Genomic DNA, 24,193 nt, shown 5'->3' on the forward strand with positions numbered 1-24,193 from the left:
CGCCCCCGAAACCCCCTATATACTAAATTCCATGAAAATCGTTGGAGCCGATTTCGAGATTCCAATTCTATATAAAGATATAAGATATAATTACAAAAATACATTGTATAATATATACAAAAGAGCCAGACATAATTAAATAAAAGGTACAAATTACAGTAAAGTTATTGAATACATACAGCATAAACTTTACAAGGCAGCGTATTTTGTCATAAAAAAACGAACGTAAACAACAAAATTTTCCATTGACGATAAGCCCAGTATTTGGCAATATTCACCAAAATTGATCGACTTAATTTTCCATCATGAAAGTGATATTTGCTTTGTAGAAAAGATCCTAAGCCTAAGTTAAGATAAAAATTATTTTCATTTATTTATTTCTGAAATTCTGAAATTTATTAAGAAAAACTTCAAATTATTTTATTATTCCTGCAGGACTTGCATATCAAATCCAAGGAGGATGTTTACATCCTCATTGGATTTGACATACTGAAAGTTTATTTCCATTTTCCAATTTTGCTTAATTATTTGTACAATATATTATAGGTCTAGCAGAATCTGATGGCTGATGGCAGATTTTCAAAAAATATCCTTGATCATTGGATAAATTTTTATATTTGCGTGTTTCACACACAGAAAAAGTCGCTATAAGGAAAAAAAGGATCAAAATGTTTTATTTCAATGACCTAGGTAGACCTATAATTTCGTCCTTTCTCCGACCTCAGGCTACCAATTATTGTATGCGTTGCATTTTAGGGTCTGGTCGAAGTCTGATCCTAAGGACCGAATATTTTTTGAACCCCTGAAGCTTAAAAACATTATAGCTAACCCTTCTAAATAAGTCCGAGTTAGAATGCATCGCATACAATTTGTGACCTGAGGTCAGAGAAAGAATTAAATTAACATTTATTTTAATCACCAAGCAAAATTGGAAACAAACATTTAAGTATGCCTTTATGCCGTTAAAATATGCAATTCGATGACACATTTAATTATATAACGCTGCATAAGCACAGTATACTGACGTAAAAGTGAATGACGTTGGCCAGCATGGCCTACAAAATCGAAACGAAATATTTATTTTGATCTCTTACGATTGAAACTAACTATAGATTTCGCTTACGCGTGGAGTTTGGTTTGTTTTTTAATTAAAAAAATTATAGATTGCAGTTAACGTACATTTAACTTTATAGAAATGGTAAGGCTATGAATTATGATAGATCGACTCGTATACGTGATTATTTAGGCATAAAAACGAAAAAAATCATGAAATTAATTGAATAGTTTATGCGAAAATTATAAAAGTATATTGTGCAGTAATGCATCCTCTATCGGTTGTATCACGGGGAGTGCTACGAGGAATTGTTCGGAATTATACCACCTGCAACTTTTCGCCATCGTCCCACGCGAAAAAATATTCTATCCTCGCCACTTTGATGAGTGGCATCTTCCACCGTGCGTTTCTCGCGTAACTTTCTGTCGCGCACTGTAAAACTCTGTCACCAGCAGTATTTCTGGACCTATACGACCTGCAAACCTTCAAGAAGAGAGCGTATTCCCTCTTAAAAGGCCGGCAACGCACCTGCAGCTCTTCTAATGTTGCGAGTGTCCATGGGCGACGGTAGTTGCTTTCCATCAGGTGACCCGTTTGCTCAATTGCCCGCTTATTTTATATAAAAAAAGAATTATCACTTACTTTTGTTATAACCTGTAGATATTGATACAAGCATAATAATTATTCATTACATCATTAATTTTTAATTTTAGTTATTCGTACATTTTAGAAGAATGACTTAACCATTCAACACACAGTTCGACAAGGCTGTATATGAACGTGGCGAGAAAAGGAACTAACGCTTCTATCATACAAAAAAGTCATTTTTGACAGTTCTCCTTTACCAGCAGCGCCCATTGACATCATTTACATTTTCATATTTGAAAGCCTTGTCGAACTGTACAACTACGCGCCGTCATTTAATGAGTTTATTAACTATTTATTTTTCTTTTACAAAAAAATGCAAATTCATTTTTTCTCGAATTTATTAAAGAGGGCCGTTTTGTTTTTTTTTTATACATATTTTGTGTAAGTAAATAGTTAATATTCTATAAAACATTCCTGCAGCAGCTGTACTTCTATAATGAGCCGAGAAGTAGATTAAAAGCTAGACTGAAAATTCTGCCGAAAGGTGACGTCCAGCGCCATACAGTATGACGCTAGACGCCATCTTTCGGCAGGTATGACTCATAGTGCACTATGGCACAGAATATATTATATTATACTACCAAATTATGGCCAAAATTCGCTAAATAGTGGACATTATATTATGGGAACAACACCCTAGAGTCATTTTACCCGCAACACATTAATTTACACAAGAACAATAATTACAATTATTGCCTAATATTGCACCCGGCCCTTTGAAAACCACTGTCTAATGAAAGACACGAGAAAGAAGTCTCAACTCTGGCTATATTTTAGTCGGACAAGAATTAAACCCAATGTGAAAATATGTATGAAAAATTATTCATATTTGACACGGACGAAGTCTTGGGCAATAGCTAGTGAGAAATATATATCCAACATATTAATATACCCTTTCTACACCTGTTTTTTAAGGATATCTCCATAAAGTAACGTTAATTACTATTGATTTTGTGAACATAATGTGCAGCAATAAATATACTAAAATAATCGTAGCTCAGCTCCGATATTACTTAGAATAATTTTTATTACTAATATATGTTTCTCTAATGTAGTGCTACAAAATAGTATTGGTTTAGTCCCTGGCCGCTAGAAAAAAAATAACGCCACAGGTCCATACAAAGTTACCCAGTGCACTTTGTCACTGAAAATTGACCCATCAAACCAACATCAAACCTATTGTTTCTCACAACAATAGAATTTCTATTGAACTCTCATGCTAACCCTGCAGGACGATGATAGAATGATTTTCATTCTATTAATAGCTAAATAGACAAAGTAACTAAGAAGTCAGGAAAATCTGTCAGGGTTTCTATTGTTTCACATTCCTCTTATGACCGGTGTTTGTTAAAAAATATAATGTCAAAGAGACGTAATCACCACAGGAGGCAAGTCCCAAAAATTATAGTTGGGGAGGGGAAAAGGGGATTTCGGGACCAGCTCGAGCGTGTCAGATTAAGCTTGTATAGGCTTCCGACATGTGACTAGTCATCATGGTATAGAACATAAGGTTAATATACGTAGCGGAAAAGAGCAACATTCTCGAGCTGTCAAACGAAACCGAAATTGGTATTCATCTGTGTGAAAAATATGTGTAATACACTTACACAAGCGTGATTGAACATGATTTCTATGAGATTAAATTGTCAACGTGCGGCACGTGCTTACTGGACGTCAAAAATAGAGTGCTGCTGTCATGACTGTATCACACGTCTCTTTTTACCACGCAGTGTTATCGTTAGTGACATCTCTCTTGCTCAGGCCTTTGTTTCTCTATTCCGCTATTAGGTATATTAACTTTATGGTATAGAAATCAGATTTCTCACGTGGTGGAATAATTTTTTTTTAATATTGAAATGTCATCAGATTTGTCAGATTAAGATAGAGGATGTTAAGTATACCCCGAAGAAGCTTCCATATAAAGCAATGACGATTCAAAGGTTAGGTAAGGCTGTAGGGACATTTTAAAATATAAAAATATAAAGCTTCATTCTTTCCTAACTAAGCTTCGCAGATATTTTATTTTGCACTAAACTAAATTATTTAGTCCTTGTTGTCTAGAACATAATAATAACTGACCGAAATAAGCAATTTTCTGAATATATTTTCTTTTTCAAAACTTTAAAATGGCCGCAGTTTCCCACCGCTAAAATAAAAAACGCTCTTATTATTTTTTTATCAGTTTTACCTAATGTAAAAAATCTACTAGGTCTCCATGACGCTCGAGTGACTACAAAATTAGCACCTTCCCCTCCCCTACTACTATACTAGCACTTTATGCCATCAAAGTGTGATTTATCATTGATAAAGTGATAAAATACTGTGTTCGCAGTTCAAGTGATATCTTTGAGTGCAATAGATCGACGTACTGAGACATCCGGTTCGGTAACGGCAGCTTAGCAACACGTCAGGTACAAAGTCCTCGGGTACTTGCTATGATGTATTGTGTTTTGATTGTCATCGATAAGATCTAAGAGGAATCTTCCGCAAAATATCTTTGCGAACACGTCATACTAATGATAATAAAAATATGGTGGAAAAGGATCTTGTGGCATTTCGATGACATTGTCAAAGGGGCGAAGCTATTTAATGATAAAGCGTCTCCCAGACAGACGCGGCCTGCGGTGGCGGTGGCATGGCGCGGGCGGTCAGTTGGATGACTTGGCCGTGTGGCCGCGTGTGTCTGTGTCGTTCCTAGAACTCTCAAGTCATCCAACTGAACCGCCACCGCAGGCCGCGTCTGTCTGGGAGACGCTTAATGCAGCTGCACATACAGTACAGCTGCCTCTATCTAGTGACACTAGGCTGCAGCATATTTCCCCATTTCAGCCACGTGGCTGATTGCTGTGCAAAATTATATGTATGCATGACTCTAAAGTGACACTTCACAAGATGGCGGTGTAATTTTTTCAGTCAAGCTGCATGCACCACGACATCCTTGTCATAAAATATTTCTCTTTGTAGGACTATGATTTTCTGTATTAACATTCGTTTGTTTGTCTTACATTTACTAAACACTTTTTTGCATCAGTAAAATCTTTTAACCTTGGCATTTAGCTGTGAACTGGTTTTCATATGAACGACCGAATATATCATATAACGTGATTATATACCTAATTATTGTCGTGGACAGTAAATAATACTTCCCATAAAATGTAATGTTCAGATAATAATTAATAACTAGCTATTTAACCGAACTTTGCTCGGTATTCGATAAAACACGAATAAAATGACATTTTCTAAAAATGATTCCTAGCTAGATCGATTTATCGCCCCCGAAACCCTATATACTAAATTTCATGAAAATCGTTGGAGCCGATTCCGAGATTCCAAATATATATATACATAATACAAGAATTGCTCGTTTAAAGATATAAGATCATACTTAAAAATAATTATAATAATTAACATACGCCACTAAACACCATTTCACTATAAAATTATCACTTTCTTGTTGCGATCGACAAATATTATGTAAAAAGAATAATACATTACGAAAATAGAATATTACGGCGAAATTTTAGTAAAGTCGTCTAAATCCTAATTAAATTAAAGTAACTTAACTAACGGCCACACTTTGAGATATTTAATGACTACTTAACATTGATTTAAGGTTAATAACTATAACATAATTTTATTACACTTTTAATATAATATTTTAAAGTTAAGTTGATAAGTTAAATTTCTTTGAGGGTGGAGGTGGAGGTAAATCTCTCTGCTGTTAGCAGAGTCCAGCTCACCTCATAAGACGACGAGAGCCGGAGCGTGCAGAAGACGGGCAGGTAGACGGTGGCGACGATGACGCAGCTGAGCGCCACCCCCACCACCACCAGCCAGTACTGCGACCCGTAGTTGTAGATCTCCGCCGGCGTGCCCAGGATCGTCACGCCCGATACGTAGCTGGGAATAATGTGATATTTTAAAAATCTCGTCCTTAAAAGTCGATTAGTAAAAAAAAGGCCTTTGCATCCATTGTGGATGATTTAAACAGTATTTTTAGCGCGAAATCACCATTCTTGTTCAAATACTGTAGTGCCTGGGACAAGATTTTAAATGTCCGTATGGTTGCCCAAGCACATACTCCATTCTCGCAACATAGTCGGCCTAGTCCAGAGGAATGAACCGCTCAATACCTACGTCTGGGACCAACCATCACGAATTTCTCCCTCGCCGTACGAGCGCCCGTGTTATGTATTTTAGGATCTGAAAATGTCTCTTTGGTACATGCTTCCACCCGGGATCGAACCTGCACCGGAGTACTATTATATTATATTCTGTGCCTGTACCCTCTCGAGTGAGAACCAACGGTCTTACCACTAGGCCACGGACGCTTCCTGTGTTTCCCCGGAGGTTGTCCTGGCAACCCTATACGCAGGACTCGGGAGGTTTCTTGGAATACTTTCTATTCCCACTATTATATTATAGTATGTTGTATGTGTTTACTGTGTATATTATGGGCTATATAATAAAAGTAGAGGGCGAAACACTATGGCTGAGAATAATGTTATTAATTCATGTATATTAGGTGATTTTCGCTGACGGTTGCAAATAACCGATTTTTTTGCAATTCTAATAATATATCATAGGTATACATTATAGTAATAACTAATCTAATAATTTCTTGCAAAGATACTAAGACCGGAATTGATCTACTAAAATAATAACTAACCGAATCTAGGCGGCTCTATGTAGAGCAGATATTAAAACATTTTGCAACTTATTGAGAGACATAAGATTTTTTGAAAGCAATACTAAATTGTTTAATTATTAGAATAGTAGATACCTATTATATTTTTTATTGGAGTTAAGAATAAGTTTAAAATTAAACTAGTACCAGTGAACCTATTACGACGCATTATAATGTCTGACATAAAAGGCCGGCAACGCACCTGCAGCTCTTCTAATGTTGCGAGTGTCCATGGGCGACGGTAGTTACTTAAGAGGATACACCAGGGGCTAGAGAAATGAAAAAAAAGTACGTGTAATATCTATAGCTGTCTCCCTTACCTCAAGCCTATACCGCAGAACGCGATAGATACAACTGCAGAAAATCCAGAAAATCAACGATTCGTTGTCCCCTGATTCCTTCTCCAAAACATAACCGATCTAAGTACTTTTTTCATTAAAGATTAAAAAAAGGCTTGAGCTGTGTTCCTATGTTTTGCTTTTTTTGTATATTCTAGCCAAATCTGTTTTCTGCACGTTTGAACACAGCGGAAAATCTAGCCATTTTTTTGGGTTTTTGAACGTTCATATCTTATTTAATAACTAAATTATGAAAAAAAAGAAAACATAGGGACATTGTATTAGTGGCCGTAGATATTCAGGAAAAAAATTATAACTCTACTAGCATTATCCAGGAAGGAAACAGGGGACAACGTTAGTATGGAAAAAAGGGCGGTGTGGACTCCTCTTAATGCTTTCCATCAGATAACCCGTTTGCTCATTTGCCCCCTTATTTTAAAGAACAAACCACAGGATAATGGATATCAGTGCTGCAGTGTTAAAAACTCACCTAGCTATCAAGGACATGGCGACGGGGAAGGTAGACATGGCTCTACCGCCCAGCAGGTAGTCTTTGATGTCCACTACGGCTTTGCTTCGGGAGCCGACCGCGCTGTACCATATCCCGCCTGCACAGGACGCGGTACACAGCACGCCGAACGCCACATAGTCGCCCACGCCGAAACCACCTTCTTTCAGGGTGAACGGCATTTTATCTGAAAAAAAATTTTTTTTTAGAACACTAAATTAATGAGTTTGTGTTATTAAAAAAGCTTTCATCGTAATTAGGATTCCGTACCCAAAGCGTAAAAACGGGACCCTATCGCTGAAAATTCGAGACAGACGGACAGACAAATAAGACAGACAAACAATACATCTCAATCATTTGAGATGTATCTCAAATGATTGAGATACATCTCAAAACCGCTATATAGCTGGACTACTGAAATGTTCACAGATTGTGTACTCCTGTGGCCGCTATTTAAACAACAAATATTAAAAACAAAATAAAATTCATATTTTATCTCCCTACGCCTATTGGCTCTCATATCATGCAACAAACGTGATTTTTTTTTTGCTTTTTTTCTTCGTAATCAAAAATGGCAACAGGAAAAAATATTTGCAAAATCCTTTAATTAATAAATATTTAAGGACCTTTTCCCATACAAAAACACACATTTTTGCCTTCTTTCACTCTATAACGGTACGGAACCCTTTGTGACACGACTCGGACTCAGCCGATTTTTTATATTCTACCGTCTACGGAAACTGTACACATTTTCGCATTAAAAAGTAGGCTAAAAAACTCACTAGGTAACTTTCAGCAAAATCAGTTCTGTGGTTTTGGCGTGAAGAGGTAACAGGCAGACAAACAGACAGACACACTTTCGCATTTATAATATTAGTATGGATTTATAGTATGGATAACACTTTTCGACCTTATTACTAATGCCGCCAACTTTTAAATCTTATCCAATAAGGTTTAATAAAATCTAAAAAATAAAAATATATTTGTCGATACTATTCATAACCTTGACCGACTTTTACAGTCGAGATGGAACAACTAACAAGTAGTATCTATATAATAATATAATATAATATCTATGGACGCTTATATCTATATAATCTACGCGATACATATATCTCATCACAAAACTAGAGGCAATTAAACTTATCTTTTATTAATTTAAATGACAACACAGACGAGACGAATAATCTTATTTGATCTCAGCAAACTGTAAATATCAATATTATCTCGAAAAGATCTCAATTCTCAATGTCACTGACAAATATATATATTATGTCGCAGGGAAAAGAAGATATCAGGGATATCCCGAAATCCCTAGGGATATCACGAAATCGCGGTACATACCGAATATTCTTGTTTCTTACGTCTTCTTACTAAACAAATCTAGTGATATGTCATTTCACTAAACTAAATCTAGAGAAATGTCAGAAAAGCGGATACCGCCGAATAAAAATCGAGCTACGCATTTCTCTCGCTCGCTCTAATACCCACACGGGCACTAGTCGGAGTGAAACAAATGCGTCGCTCGAGCTGGCGCGGCTCGTGTGATTTTTGTCGTTAAATTATTACGTGTACGTTAAGTTTGAATGCGATTTTCTAAATATCACCTTTTACGACTCTCGAGTTTCAACATTTTTTAATATTTTCCAGACTTACGCGTATGTTATTACTTGCATGGTTCGATAGCCTGTTAAATGTATATTATGGGGATATTAATAACTCAATACCGATAATAAGATCCCTTCACGCTGATAATGCCCCATTCGCGTTAAGAGGGCGACTAACGCAAAAAATCGTCCTACTCTCTTCACACTCACGCCCGTCTTTCATATGCCTGGTGAAAAAGGACGACGCGGATTCATTTAAATAAAAAGAAAATTATTTTTTTCCTAATAACTCGATAAATATGTAACATTTAAAAAATCCGCTACGTCAGTTCCTCAATGATAGAATTTTATACAATGTGTTAAAATATTAACTTAGTTTAATGCACGGTTATGGCAATATAATATGAAAAATTCGTGAAAATTAGATGCATCTTTGTGATCGAGAAAATTTTAAGATATCGTGTTTTTGCTAGGTCTGATTCTCGGAAATATAATATAGTATCTATGTCTACAAAATGAAACAATTCGGGGCTTATTTTCAAGTATAAAAATGAATTATAAAATCGTCAATTTAGGGTTAGTCGCCCCCATAAGATAGTGATAGGGTATTAGAGCGAGCGAGAGAAATGCGTAGCTCGATTTTTATTCGGCGGTATCCGCTTTTCTGACATTTCACTAGATTTAGTTTAGTGAAATGACATATCACTAGATTTGTTTAGTAAGACGACGTAAGAAACAAGAATATTCGGTATCTACCGCGATTTCGTGATATCCCTAGGGATTTCGGGATATCCCTGATATCTTCTTTTCCCTGCGACATATATAAACGTTTCAATGTTGTGAATTAAGTTCCTAATCCTAGGTAATATCTTCTATATATATACATATATATATATATATATATATATATATATACGTGAGCCAAAAACTTTGTATCCCTTTTAACGAAAAATGGGGAAACGTAGGTGAATGAAATTTTGCACAGTTATAGTTTATATGGTGAAGGAGTGCATCGAGCTAATTATTTTGAAATTATGCTTTTATCATACATTTTTTTAACAAATAAAACATTACACATAATAAAACATTGTTGAAACTAAGGTCGAATTTCGATCATAGGGCGATCTCTAGTTATAATTAATGCGCAAGTTTGTGTCAGTGTTACTTGTACTAATAATATGTATTCTGTGTCAGTGTGTACGGCTGTTACTATAATTGTTACTTAAAATAATCCAATTATTTATAAGAATATACTCTACATATGCGATCTCTGATTTCATATTATGAATAGGTATAGTAATTTAGATGATTGCTCATCTAAATTGCTAGACATAATATATTATGTTATATATTGCGAAATATTTAATTTTTTATCACAAGACTGGGTTGAGGTCCAAATATATTATCTATTTATGTAGTTTCCATACCTTTGTTATTATTTTCACCATTTTAGTAAGTATATTTCCATGCAACTATCAGTAATGATTGATTTTGTTTTAACAACGCGACGACGTGATCACACGCGGTCACCTTTCTTCCACCTTTAAGCCAACTTGTACCATCAAAACAACTAAGGACAGGTGTAAGGCATATTGAAATGTGGAAATCTTTAATTAGTCAGAAATATTATTTTATTCTAATAATATTTAAATTGTTTAAAATCAAAAGATTTAAATATTCGTTTCCTTCTAATTATGATATATATTAAATACGTGGAAGAGCCATGCTTCGGCACGAATGGGCCGGCTCGACCGGAGAAATACCACGTTCTCACAGAAAACCGGCGTGAAACAGCGCTTGCGCTGTGTTTCGCTGAGTGAGTTTACCGGAGGCCCAATTCCCTTTCCTATCCTCCCCTATTCCTTTCCCTTCCCATCCCTACCCTCCCCTATTACCCTATTCCCTCTTAAAAGGCCGGCAACGCACCTGCAGCTCTTCTGATGCTGCGAGTGTCCATGGGCGACGGAAGTTGCTTTCCATCAGGTGACCCGTTTGCTCGTTTGCCCCCTTCTTTCATAAAAAAAAAGCTCTTACATAATATTATACAAGTTGGTTTGCATAAATTGTATTACAAAGACTTTAAAATTGAACCTGGAGCCGTACCACGTACCCGTTAATTAACATATTAGCTGATACGTTAATTTATTAATTGTTTAAACGCATTTAAGCAATTAATTAGTTTAAAAACCAAAATAATTGAATTGAAAAAGAAAACAAGATGTTGCAACTTGCAATGCAACTTCCTGAAGGAATAATGAATGCATTATTCGTAGTCACTAGTCAGGAACAAAATGATATAGACATTGATTACGATAGTGTTCCTAATAGAATATTTTGCTATCTAGAAACATAATATTAAGGTCCTGTTTCACCTCTTCCCGATAAGGTGCCGGGTAGGCTTATTTGACAGATTCTCCATACTCTATCTGTCAAGTTAAGTGGTAGACAGCCTTATCAGGAAGTGGTGAAACAGGCCCTTACCCTCTTTTTATTATCAAGCGGTAAATCTTGTAAGGCAGTTTCTGTTGAGCTATAAAACAAAGCAAATAATTTAGTGCTAAAAGTGATAAGACTTTAATTACTTCTTAATTAAAGTCTTATCACTATAAAATATTTTCTTTCCATGTGGTTAGTTTCGTGAGGTTAGTTACGAACCTGACAAAGTACTAGTCCAATCACTTTAGGCCAAATTAGGAGCAAATCTCGGAAAATCGAGGTACCCAGTTAAGTATTACGTAAAAATTTGTAGTTTGGCATCCTAAAACAGTTCTCAAAATTCACATAATTGGATGGTCGTAAGTATTAAAATCAGGGGTCAACAGTCACAACAATCGTTTATTTTTAATTTTTTATGCAAATATTTAGTTTTCTATGCGTTTTACGTTTTTTGTATAAATAGGAAAGTTGTAGAAAATTAAATTTTCTACAACTTTTTTATTTAACATTTTTTTATACTTTGAACTGTTTTCAAAAAAGAGGGCGCAGAGCGCGCGATTAGAGAATTACTTGAGGTCAACTGGTAGTCTCGATCAAAATCGGATTCCTGGAACCTGTCATGAGTGATGACTATTTTAATACCACCTGCTCCAGATGATTTACTCAATACAATAGTCTGTAACTGCAAAAGTGGCTGTGGCTCAAGATGTGGATGCAGGAAAGCGGGGTTGCTTGTCTTAATTCTATACTATATCAGACCGATAGTGATGATGATAGAACCTTTGACCCAGAAATCATGAGTGACTTGGAGACAACGAATGTCGTTAAAGACGGTAATGAAGAGGAAATTTCGCAGCAGAGGGACGATGACGATGATGAAGAAGAAGAAGAGAATTGAAATTAGAACTTGTTCTCGAGCTACAAGTTTTTATGTGGTAATGTACTGGGTATCTCGATTTTCAGAGGTCAAGTGTGACTGGGCTATACATAGGTCTTACTCACACTTACACCACACTGATATTATATAAATCCAAAAATGAATGTGAGTGTACATGTGTATTTGTAATGATTTTTTATTGTTCGGCATGGTAGTTTTGGTTGCGAATAATCTTATAGGTAGCTTTTTTACTTAAAAAGACCCGTAACTTTATTTTTGTACTTTCTATCATTCATAATTATTTCTATTACTTTTTTACCATCCTCATAAGTCATAACTCATAACTCATAAGTCATAACCTTATTCCTAAGTTGTAACCTTTACTAATCACTATCAACAGGACTACGAGTAGGTACATGAGTTGCTTTTACTTGGTCACTAGTCACTATATACTGATATAGACATATATACTTTTTCAATCTATAAGTAAATGGTTTTCCGGTCTAGAATAATATTTATATGTAGGACTTCTAGACTTTAAATAAAGCGAACTTGAAATATTTTTTTTCTATTTTAATCTGAATATTACATAAAAATACCCTAAGCCTATTAGCTATAGCTAGGGAATGTTATTATTCGACAAATTTACTATTCGAATAATTCGAATATTTTACAAAAGTTTTCGAATAATTCGAATATTATTCGAATAATTCAATTTTTTTTTTAAATGCTGAAAACTCTGAACAAAAGTAACAAAAAACTTCGTACAACCATGTACTACCTATTTTGTTAAGGCATAAAATTAATTGATCACCAGAAATAGTAACATTTCACAGACAAAAATTGTAAACGATCACCAAAATACAGACCACCATTTTAATATAAAATGATAACCAAAGATTTAACATCTCGCTATCCTATTTATGTAAAATGACTCCAAATAAATAATTGTAAGACCAAAAATAGTAAATGATCACCAAAATTAGTAAATGATCACCAACATTATACTAGCATTTTAATGTAAAATGATCACCAAAGATTTAACATCTCGTTATCCTATTTATGCAAAATGACTCCAAATAAATCATTGTAAAACCAAAAGTAGTAAACGATCACCAAAATTAGTAAATGATCTCCAACATCATACCAGCATTTTAATGTAAAATTATAACCAAATTATTTTAATTTTGCTATCCTATTAAAGAAAAATGAACCAAAAAAATGATTGCTTACCGGAAAATAATAAATTATGAAAACCAAATTTGAACTACATTTTAATTTTAAAATAAGATACAAAAGAATTACAATATCTCGTTATTTAACTATCGTAAATAAATAATTATAATATAATAATGATAACGAGACTCAGTATAAGAATCTCCATACCTAATTTTAGCAAAATCGGTTCACTGGTTTGGGCGTGAAGAGGCAGCCAGACAAACGCATTTATTATTATGTAGTATGTAAAACTCTCATCATCCATGCTAATGGTTTATATTGGAAAGTGTAGGTGTCCGTCTGTTATCTCTTCAGGTCCAACTGCTAAATATAACATAATATAATATGGAGTTATTAAACTTTTTTCTTAATATTATGCTTACATTTTTGTCAATCGTAGTGATTTATTTGGACAGAATATAAAGTTAATATACCTATAGGTATATTACTTTATGGGACAGAAATATCGCATTCATTTGCTCGCTTTGGTGATCATTTACTATATTTGGTGATCATATACTATATTTGGTGATCATTTACTATATTTGGTTATCATATACTATACTTGGTGATCATTTACTATATTTGGTGATCATTTACTATATTTGGCGTTCGATTACAATTTGAAGTGTAGCCGTGACTAAAATAGCTGGTAGTATTGCAATTTTAGACTTTCTTTTTTTGGTGGTAATTATCTTTTTTTGGTAAACAAGTTTAGGGTATCAGAGCATTTTTGGTGGTCATTATTTTATTTGTTCCCTTCTGTTAATACTACGAAGTAAGCAATTCTAATTTTTACTTTTATCAACATAAGTCTTTGTAAATTACATAGTTAATTTTTATCGTTAAACACTTTAAATTGTATATTTTAAGGTTACAGCTGGGCAATAAAAGAAGGGCTGTAAAGTGTAAACCGTTTTCGATCGTAGCACCTTTTACTTTTCTCATGTGGTTATGCTTGAAAGAAGTCAATGGATACAGATCGTGAGCGACCATTACTGACGATACTGAAATCTATGATTGAAAGGAGTTTATAATATCTTCATTTTCATGTCTTTAGGCAAAATCGTTATTTTGTCTAAAAACATGGAAATGAATTTATTACACGTTTCTAAATCATGGTCAACGGCGACGATGAATGGTCGTATACTCATTAGTTAGACTAAAAACAGATTTATATATTATAATATTATCATTAAAGATGTAGAATATTCACAAATAATATTATTTTTCTGAAATAAACTTAATTATGTTCTTATCCTATGTTAATTTTATGTTTGATACCATTTAAACAAAAATAAAAAATATTTTTACTATTCGAATTATTCGAAAAATAACTTGGCGAATATTCGAATAATAAAATCGTCGAATATTCGAATAAAACGAGTATTCGAATATTCGAATAACATACCCTAGCTATAGCTCGTTATTTGGAACCGAAGCTGCAGTCGATGAATACTAGACTACCATTACGTAGCCATTACAGTAATACGGAACATAGCGAATATTTTATTACAAATTATTGGCAACTAATTACTACCGACTACCGAGTGACAATATTAAAAACATTTTAATAGACCATTTACAAGTAACATTGTAATTCATAATGTTTTTTAACATTTTAATTCGCGACACAAACCTAATTAAGATTTGTATCGCGATATTGTAGAGAACATATTGTAGACGCGCGCGCGGCGATTATTCCCCTGTGAATTTAAATCGCGCGATTCAAATTCACAGGGGTCATGACCCCCCCCCCCCCCCCCCCCCCCCCCAAAACGTAAGGTATAATTGAAAATAAAATAAAACCCAGAACCGTCCGAGGGCGCAGAAAAAAAAAATAGAGTAGTGACTACCCCCCCCCCCCCCAAATTTACGCCTGAATTTTATACGTGGGAGAGCCATGCTTCGCACGAATGGGCCGGCTCGACCGGATAAATACCACGTTCTCACAGAAAACCGGCGTGAAACAGCGCTTGCGCTGTGTTTCGCCGAGTGAGTGAGTTTACCGGAGGCCCAATCCCCTAACCTAACCTAACCTAACCTAACCTACCCTATTCCCTTCCCTACCCTCAACTTTTCCCTTCCCTTCCCTACCTTCCCCTATTACCCTATTCCCTCTTAAAAGGCCGGCATTGCACTTGCAGCTCTTCTGATGCTGCGAGTGTCCATGGGCGACGGAAGTTGCTTTCCATCAGGTGACCTGTTTGCTCGTTTGCCCCCTTATTTCATAAAAAAAAAAAAACAGAATGTATTAACTGCTCAATTTAATGACCCAATTTTTATTTGTCATACATGATGATCAATTATTATTATACTTACTTTTTTATAAACATCCACAGTAAACACAAATCACGGAAGCGGCGAACGATTCCTCGCATTTATGATGTACTGCCAATAACACAAGGGCAAACAAACACACCTTTAATGTCAAGTCAATAAGAACAACTTTCACTCGGCGACAGTCCACACAAAAACGACGCTGGGTTGTTACATCTCTGAAAATACATCGAACCTCCCGCGCACACCACCAACGTCAGTGTCAGGGAACAACCTACACCACTACTGCAGGAAAAGCTACACACTTTCTTAGATAATACACGTATACGTGTTTGTATAAAGAGGTAAACAATCGACATGCGATGAGGTTAAGGCTAGACGAATGAATGGTTAACAGCGGCGAGTGTACACGTGATATTTTTATATTTAAACGCACACATCCACGCGCGCGAATACTACGCAACACGCTGCGAGTGTATTTATATCGCGACTGCGGTGACCTCTATCGCCAACCGCGAAACAACTATCGCGTGCTGTTTTACCGACGTGGCTTATGAAAACTTCATGAAAATATGTACTATCAGAGAAGTTGATTCCTATGCAAATCGGGGACCTAAGTAGTTTGGTTGCGTTACGTCAAACCCAGCTGACAGATCACAATTAACATTGAATTGACATATTCGACCAAATAACGTTGGTCTGTCAATTGCATAGGAAACAACTTCCTCGATGGTACTTAGGTCCCCGATTTGCATAGGAATCAACTTCTCTGATAGTACAACAAACTTTCAGGGCACTTCACACTAGTTTCATCAGTACTTTATGTACGAGCGTAAGCTCCGAGAAATAGAGAGTTGAGTATGTGAGGCCACGCTCTATAATCCTAACTATATATTTAAGTAGTCTTTGATAACAACATCATTCTTCTATTTAACAATTATTCAGAATTTCAGAACACTAGAAATCTTTTATACGTGGGAGAGCCATGCTTCGGCACGAATGGGCCGGCTCGACTGGACAAATACCACGGGCTCACAGAAAACCGGCGTGAAACAGCGCTTGCGGTGTGTTTCACCGAGTGAGTGAGTTTACCGGAGGCCCCATCCCCTACCCTTTTCCCTTCCCTAACCTCCCCTATTTCCTTCCCTACCTTCTCCTATTCCCTTCCCTCCCCTCCCCTATTACCCTATTCCCTTTTAAAAGGCCGGCAACGCACCTGCAGCTCTTCTGATGCTGTGAGTGTCCATGGGCGACGGAAGTTGCTTTTCATCAGGTGACCCGTTTGCTCGTTTGTCCCCTTTTTCATTAAAAAAAACACACACACAAAAAGGTATAAATTTAAGTTTCATAATTATTGTAGAGAACCAACATTATAAATTTGATGCGTAGGTATCTACACGTTGAGCAGCTAACAAAGTGCTCATTGACTCTATGATAATAATATGATGCGGATACAACCTTGTCAGATAAGCTTTGCAAAAATTCTGCCGAGTGGATATTGACATATTGTTGTTACCAACGAGTGATTAATATCTACAGCATTCAGTAGCTCCTATAAGGAGAGTCATAGGGAGTTGTTACCTTCTAAAGCATCATCTGGTAGAAAGTTCAGACTTGAGTCGCTTATCGCTGGCCTCAAACATTTGATTGCCTTCTTGACCGGCACGGCTTTAATTGGTTTCTAGTACTATTTTTTTCGAATACTAACGGGCTGTTTTACCACTTCCTGATAAGTGCCGGATAGGCTATCCACAAGTCCACAACTTATCTGACAGATTCTATATACTCTATCTGTCAGTTAAGTTGGGAATAGCATATCTGGCACTTATCAGGAAGTGGTTAAACAGAACTGCAGACTCGCAAACCCAAAATCATTACCGCTCTCTCGCTCCGTGGACATGCCTGACTGGTAGGTATGTATCCAGCTCATCCTGATACAATGACCGGATTTTCATAAGATGTTCCTAAAGATTTTCCATCTCCAAGTACCTAATTGACAAAGTCATAACTCTGAGACTTGACATCTCTATTATTGTCTATTTTTAACTAGTTGTCAAATGGCTGTAAACAACCCCTCCATAAAATAATGAATTTGCTTTACATTTCCGAAATATTGTACTGGTAAAAATGAAAACGAAGAAACCAAAAGCCGTGCCGGTCAAGAAGGCGGTCAAAAGTCTGAGGCCATCGATAAGCGACTCAAGTCTGAATTTTCTACCAGATGATGCTTTAGAAGGTACAACTCTAATCAATGCAATATTAAGGATATGTATTGACAGAAGAGACAGTATGTTATTTCTACAAATATATAGTAATCTGTGATGTTATTTCGTAACATTTCTGTGCAATACACCAGTACATATTACGTATTATCGAGGGGTCTATCTTTTGTAACTGTTATCATAATATTTTTTGAGGTTTCCAAGAAAGAATCGAGTATGGAGTAGAATGGAATCTTCACGAACAAGCAGCGAGACACCACAGAATAAATTGTAAACGAGATGAAATACCAGCTGTAAAATTCTCTGAGGCTCTCCAAGATACTATCAAGAAAAGCATTTTGTACGGATTTCTCGAAGACCATAATGTGTCGTTACAAGTACGATGGGACTCACTCTTGACCATGGACTTGTGGAACAAAGATAATATTGATAAAGAGGAAAAAGATCCATGTTTAAAAGCAGAGGATTTGATAACGGATGATGTGTTAAAGTTGATAAAGAAAGCGGTGCTGCTTGACGATCGAAATGTGCTCAAAGAAGAATTGAAAAAAGTTTCAGTTTTGAGGGTCATTGATGCAAAGGTACCATTAAAGAAATGGATAGAAAAGCTGGCCTATGTTATATGGGTTATCTCACATTAATGTTGTATAGACTGAGCTTGACTTAATAAAAAAAATACATAAGCCCGCCACCTGCCTATTAATAAAAATTTTATACAACTTACGAAACTAAAATAATCTTAGAACCATCTTTTACAGATGACGATATTAGACGAAGAGCTCAGACGTTTCAAAAACCTTAGCATACTGAATTTAGGCGCAAATATTATAAGTGACTTTAATTCGGAAGTCCTTCCTCGAAACCTCAAGATGTTGGAACTGCAATCCAATGCAATGAGGAAAATAGATGGGCTCGCCAAAAATGCGCCAGAGTCTCTTACTTATCTTGGGCTATCCGGAAATCTGTTGACTGACGGTATCCGTACTAACTTAAAAATTCGATTATGAAAAAATCTGGTATGCAAGAGTCCCGAAGAAAGGACATAGGACAGTTTTTGTTGACAAAAAATATACTTACAGTTTGTGCGTGAAAAATGACTTTCGGCGCAACCGAATTGCGGGCGTCATCCAGTTTAAATTATTTCTTTGTTATTGTTGTATGGACCACAAAATTAAGATGAACAACCGACCAAGTGCGAGTCGGACTCGCGCACGAAGGGTTCCGTACCGTTATAGAGCAAAAATAGGCCAAAAATTGTGTTTTTTGTATGGGAGCCCCCATACATTTTTATTTTATTTTAATATTATTTTTAATTATTAAAGTACACATATAATTAAGGCATTTTTGAAAACTTCAAGTGTGTTTCAATTATTGATAACGAGCAAAAAAAGCAAACGTGTTGTTTGCTGTATGAGAGCCCCCAAAAATATTAATTTTATTTTGTTTTTAGTACTTATTTGTTGTTATAGCGGCATACACAATCTGTAAAAATTTCAGAAGTCTAGCTTTAGTCGTTCTTGAGATACCTACAGCCTGAAGACACACAGACGGACGGACGGATGGACGGACAGACAACGAAGTCTTACTAATAGGGTCCCGTTTTTACCCTTTGGGTAGGGAAGTTCCCTAAAAATTAGTCTTTCTATGCCGTATAATAAATAATAATCAAAGTTATTAATTTTAGAAACCAGCTTGGAAGCCATTTCAAAACTTCTCAACATCACAGTTTTAGATCTGAGTGACAACGACATCTGTGATCTGAATACAGTACTAAGTAGCTTGGTAGAGCTACCAAAACTTACGTCGCTACAGCTCATCGGGAACCCGTGTGCTGTACGTAACATATATTAAATTTGTCAATACGCCGGTAGATGTCTCTGTTGTAGTTTACTCTTATAAGATAACAGATGTCACTAGTAAGCAGCCCTTTAGGCCTTAGACAAAGTATCTTTCGAAATTCGTGATCCTATAAAAATATATAGCTAATTGTGTCCTTTGCAGTAGAAATACTTACATCTTCTCTACATTATGTGCCAAATTTCATCAAAATTGGTCAAATAGTTTAGTAGTTTATTAAATGCAGACAAACTATTTATTCTTCTTAATAATATTGTCATAAAGTTTTTTAATAATTGAGTTATTAAGACTTAGTCCAAAGCTCCGTAAAGTCCTGTGACCTGTCCTAATTTATACTTACTGTTATGACAAAATATGTCTTATACTTACATGTTGTGGTCAGCTTTTTTCTATTTAAAAAGCTTAATAATTATTGTTGTTATTATTTAATAAATGCACATAACCAACAGGTATGTGCAGCATATGCGAAGACAGCTATGAAGCGACTACCGCGACTGAAATGGCTGGATAATCATGAAATCATGGATTCCGACAGACCGTCGGCTACATTTGAACCTCATTCTAACGATCTCCGCTCGTCGTACTTTAATTTTGCAGTTTATAGAATTTTTTCAGTACCTGAACCTCCGAAGCTGGATAAGGTATAAAATTTAAGAAGTAAATTAGCCATGCCAAAATAATTTACACTCTCGTAAAAAGCTAGACGATTTTATGTAGAGCCAGGCTTCCGACTCTACGCGTTTGCACATATTCGAATACTCTTATATCATAATATTAAACTTTTAGCACTAATCTTTACGTCTAAGCTACCGAAACCACCAAATTTAATTTTCTAATAATGTTTTGTTGATTTTCCTTTTTCAAAGGAAATATTCCGAACTTTATTATTAAATTTTAATTTGCAGGGATCTTTTCAGTCATTTCATGTAGAGTTAGAGCTTCCCTTATTAGACTCGACACGGAGAAAATTTCTAATGTACCATCAAAACGAAGAATTGACGAAGATCCTTCCTCCAACTGAAGATGACCAATATACAAAGGAAGCTTCTTCTAGTCAAGTTTTTAACCTGTGTGAGTTAAACTAATTTAACACCATAATTTATAACGTAATTTTTAAGTTGATACGAATAATATAAATGCGAACGTGTGTCTCTGTGGCCTGTTTCACCACTTTCTGATAAAGTGCCGAATAGGCATATTCACAACTTTTTTGACAGACTCTCCACACTTTATCTGTCAAGTTAAGAGGTGGTTCGGCACTTTATCAGAAAGTGGTGAAACAGGCCCTTAATGTCTGTCTGTCTATTTGACTGACTACTATCAACCAGATACGCACACAATTTGCTAGCAACATTTGTATTTTCTATAGTTGAATGATTTTTTCCTAGCAATAGTTTTCAAAAATGATACTTTTTGCCTTTTCTACAATTTGAGGCCGTCTGTAGGCTATTCTCCCATGTCCTTTTTAGAGTTCCGTAATCAACAAGGAACCCTTATAGTTTCGGTCTGTCCGTCTGTCCGTCTCTCCATCTCTCCGTCTGTCCGTCTGTCTGTCTGTCCGCCTGTCTGTCTGTCTGTCCGTCTGTCTGTCCGTCTGTCTGTCCGCGGTTTTGCTCAGAGACTATAGGAGCTACAAAGCTGTAATTTGGCATGAATACACATATTAATGATGCCTACAAAATGGTACATAAAATCTTTACAAAAAAATTTATGGTACCCTACACATCAAGCGGGAATTAATTTTTTTTCGCGCCCACCCCATCGTGTGGGGTGTCGTTGGATAGGTTTTTTAAAAGATATTATGAGTATTCATAGATCATTTTCCGATTTAGGGATCCATTAGTGAAATATTAAGTTTTAAAGCGGAAAAATCGTTAGAGTCCAGTGAACCTACCAGACCCTTCTACCAGCTAAGCGGTTGCTTCTGGAAATGTGAAAAAAATCACGGGAGTAGGAAATATGCTGAATTAAAAAGGAAAACTATCACGGCTAAGAAGACTTCATAAGTTATTGAGTAATAGTCGATCAACTAAAAAAAATGTATTCGGCGAAGTATAAAGGAACTTTTCGTTCAACTTTTCGTTCGTTTCGTGAACGAAAAGCGTTCAAATTCATTTGAAAGTAACTGAGATGATGTTGTTAGTAGTGTAAAACACGTTATAAATGTGCGTTCATTGGCCATACAAACAAATTCCAAAACTAGCGGTACTACGGAACCCTATATTGCGCGTGGCCCAACACGCACTTGGCCGCTTTTATTTGTTACTTCTATGTTATAGATTTAGGTATGTTTTTTCAAAGTTTAATACATTTGGATTTACACACCAAGCCTTGGATTTTTTATTTATTTATTTGTTTGGCAGCCTGCTGATCTGACATTTTACGATATCTTCGTGTATGATGATCCATCGCATTAAGATATTGTGGGCTTGGTGGAGAGAGGTCATCTCAAGCTGGGTGGACTTTCGAGGGTGTTAAAGAGATATGATCGTTCTGTGCCGAACCTACTAGCTGTCAGCCAGTAGAATCGCCAGCACTGAGCCAGAATGTGTGAAGTGCCAGGGGAGGGTCAGGGCCTTTCAATCCCACTGACAGGTCTGGGGTTCACAGTTAAATTGAACTCTACATAAATCTAACTATATGTACCATAACCCACATACCACAGAACACCAAGTATACACCATGTTTGTCTAATAATTATTATATAATATGTACCATCAGAGACGTTGATTCCTAGGCAGATGGGGGACCTACGTAGTTTGGTCGCGTTACGTCAAACCCAGTCGACAGATCACAATTAACATTGAATTGACACGATCTGATCAAATGACGTTGGTCTATCAACTGCCTAGGAATCAATTTCGTCGATGGTACCTATTACCTACGGCATTTCAATCACGTCTACATTTTATTTGTCAGTCATCGATATGTCCACCAGCAAGTCGACGATTTACCACAACCTGGAACGGAGGAACTCTCGCGAGATCAGACACTACACCGTATTCGAGAGCAATAAGGTCCAGTGGAACAAGATCATGAGCTTCCAGGAGCCAACCGTCAGGATACTCTGCCCAAATCTCTTCGCGCTGCGGGACACGTTTCGCTCTGTGATCACTGTTCGACTAGTTTATACTCTGGTAATATTTTAGCGGAAACTACTCCATCACTGGCGGTCATCCTACTATGGGCACTTTAGATTTTTCTTGAAGATACTATGAATACCAATAATATGATTTTTACAATAATTGGGTGTTTACCATACTTTAGAAGTTTAGATAACAGAATTAATGTGAGCCTATCGATAATATAGTGACATTACATGCAGAAACATTTTTTTGAAATGGTAAAACAGTTTTGGAAATGATTTTTCTACTTATTTATATTTTCATTTCCACTAAATTAAAGAAATCGAGAATCAAAATATTTAATAACCATAACATTCCGCCCCACCGGCTACCATTATTGCACATTATTGTTATAGAAAACCCTACAAAAACATGTCCAATGCAGGCCACAAGTAAGAAAGATAAGAGTGTCAGCAGACTATCGAAGAGCAGCTCTGTAATGCTGCGGCATATGAACGAGCACCGGGTGACGCTGGCGACAGTGCGGTGCAGCCTGCGGCAGCCGCGCTGGTGGGAGACCACGCAGCACTTCTGTTGGGACAGCAGTCTGGACGACGAAGCTGTCAGCTGCAGCGATGAAATTGTAAGACTGAGAAAATTGATATGCACACAAACGTTTTATACAGCTTATAGTGATTATGGTGATGGTAAAGAGTGTCAAAATCGTAATGGCCTTCCATGGAAGTTGTTTTTCTTTTTAACCTACGTCTAGTAATTCACTAAGCAATAAGCATGGACCATAAAGTTAATATACCTAAGCGGAATAGAGAAACAAAGGCCTGAGCAAGCGAGATGTCACTATCAGTAACACTGCGTGGTAAAAACTTAAAAAGAGACGTGTGATACATGACAGCAGAACTCTTTTTTTGACGTCCAGTCGGCTGCACTTATGGGTACGTTGACAATTTAATCTCATAGACGCTTGTGTAAATGTAAACGTACACATATTTTTACACACAGATGTAAATCAATTTCGGTTTCGTTTGACAGCTTGAGATTGTTGCTCTATTCCGCTAGGTACATTAACTTTATGGCATGGACACAGATTACAAAATGGTTACGGCGGGGATTTGTAGTAGCAGCATCTGCAAAATACTATCCTGTTGTAAAATTGTCATTTTTACATTAAATGCAATTCCTCTTTCAGAAGCAACAGTACAACATAGGAAAACCAAAACCGCAAGGAATCGCTTCTAAACACTTTCTGCCAGAGCATCTGACGTGCTTTTTCGGCTTCGACATCGACACCGTTTGAGACAATTATTTAAAAATATACTATAATCATATTATTACCTTTTTATTTCTCAATCCGTATAAAGGAAACTAGCTCAGGGTA

General features: G+C 36.2%; 2 protein-coding genes across 4 annotated transcripts in view; one reads left to right on the forward strand and one right to left on the reverse strand.

The window, feature by feature from the left end:
- LOC121727484 (sodium-coupled monocarboxylate transporter 1-like) overlaps nucleotides 1–16,097 on the reverse strand; it is a 28,205-nt gene extending 12,108 nt beyond the window's left edge. For 2 of the 3 annotated variants that reach the window (XR_006035682.1, XM_042115366.1), the window contains exons 1-3: nucleotides 15,696–16,096; nucleotides 7,218–7,422; nucleotides 5,443–5,602 (exon numbers count right to left, since the gene is read on the reverse strand). Coding sequence is in view for 2 of the 3 variants with exons in the window: in XM_042115366.1 (XP_041971300.1) it covers nucleotides 5,443–5,602; nucleotides 7,218–7,417 (360 nt within the window). In the remaining variant the exon portion in view is untranslated. Of the gene's footprint in view, nucleotides 1–5,442; nucleotides 5,603–7,217; nucleotides 7,423–15,695 lie in introns of all 3 variants that reach the window. The other variant, XM_042115378.1, reaches the window with a different exon arrangement.
- Nucleotides 16,098–17,724: 1,627 nt separating this feature from the next.
- LOC121727544 lies at nucleotides 17,725–24,112 on the forward strand. The gene is made up of 9 exons (XM_042115425.1): nucleotides 17,725–17,889; nucleotides 18,071–18,456; nucleotides 18,634–18,850; nucleotides 19,560–19,708; nucleotides 20,182–20,373; nucleotides 20,638–20,803; nucleotides 22,652–22,869; nucleotides 23,243–23,440; nucleotides 24,005–24,112. The coding sequence occupies exons 1-9, from the start codon at nucleotides 17,781–17,783 to the stop codon at nucleotides 24,110–24,112; spliced, it is 1,743 nt and encodes a 580-aa protein (XP_041971359.1). The 5' UTR covers nucleotides 17,725–17,780.
- The last annotated feature ends 81 nt before the right edge of the window (nucleotides 24,113–24,193 follow it).

The sequence above is a fragment of the Aricia agestis genome, chromosome 1 (assembly GCF_905147365.1).
Source record: "Aricia agestis chromosome 1, ilAriAges1.1, whole genome shotgun sequence".
In the NCBI taxonomy this organism is placed as follows: domain Eukaryota; kingdom Metazoa; phylum Arthropoda; class Insecta; order Lepidoptera; family Lycaenidae; genus Aricia; species Aricia agestis.

Bases quoted from the DNA above. Each gene is read 5' to 3' on its own strand.
- LOC121727544 (XM_042115425.1), top strand. From the start codon at position 17,781: ATGAAAACGAAGAAACCAAAAGCCGTGCCGGTCAAGAAGGCGGTCAAA. The intron at 18,457-18,633 runs GTACCATTAAAG...CATCTTTTACAG, and splicing joins TGAGGGTCATTGATGCAAAG to ATGACGATATTAGACGAAGA. The intron at 19,709-20,181 runs GTACGTAACATA...CATAACCAACAG, and splicing joins TCATCGGGAACCCGTGTGCT to GTATGTGCAGCATATGCGAA.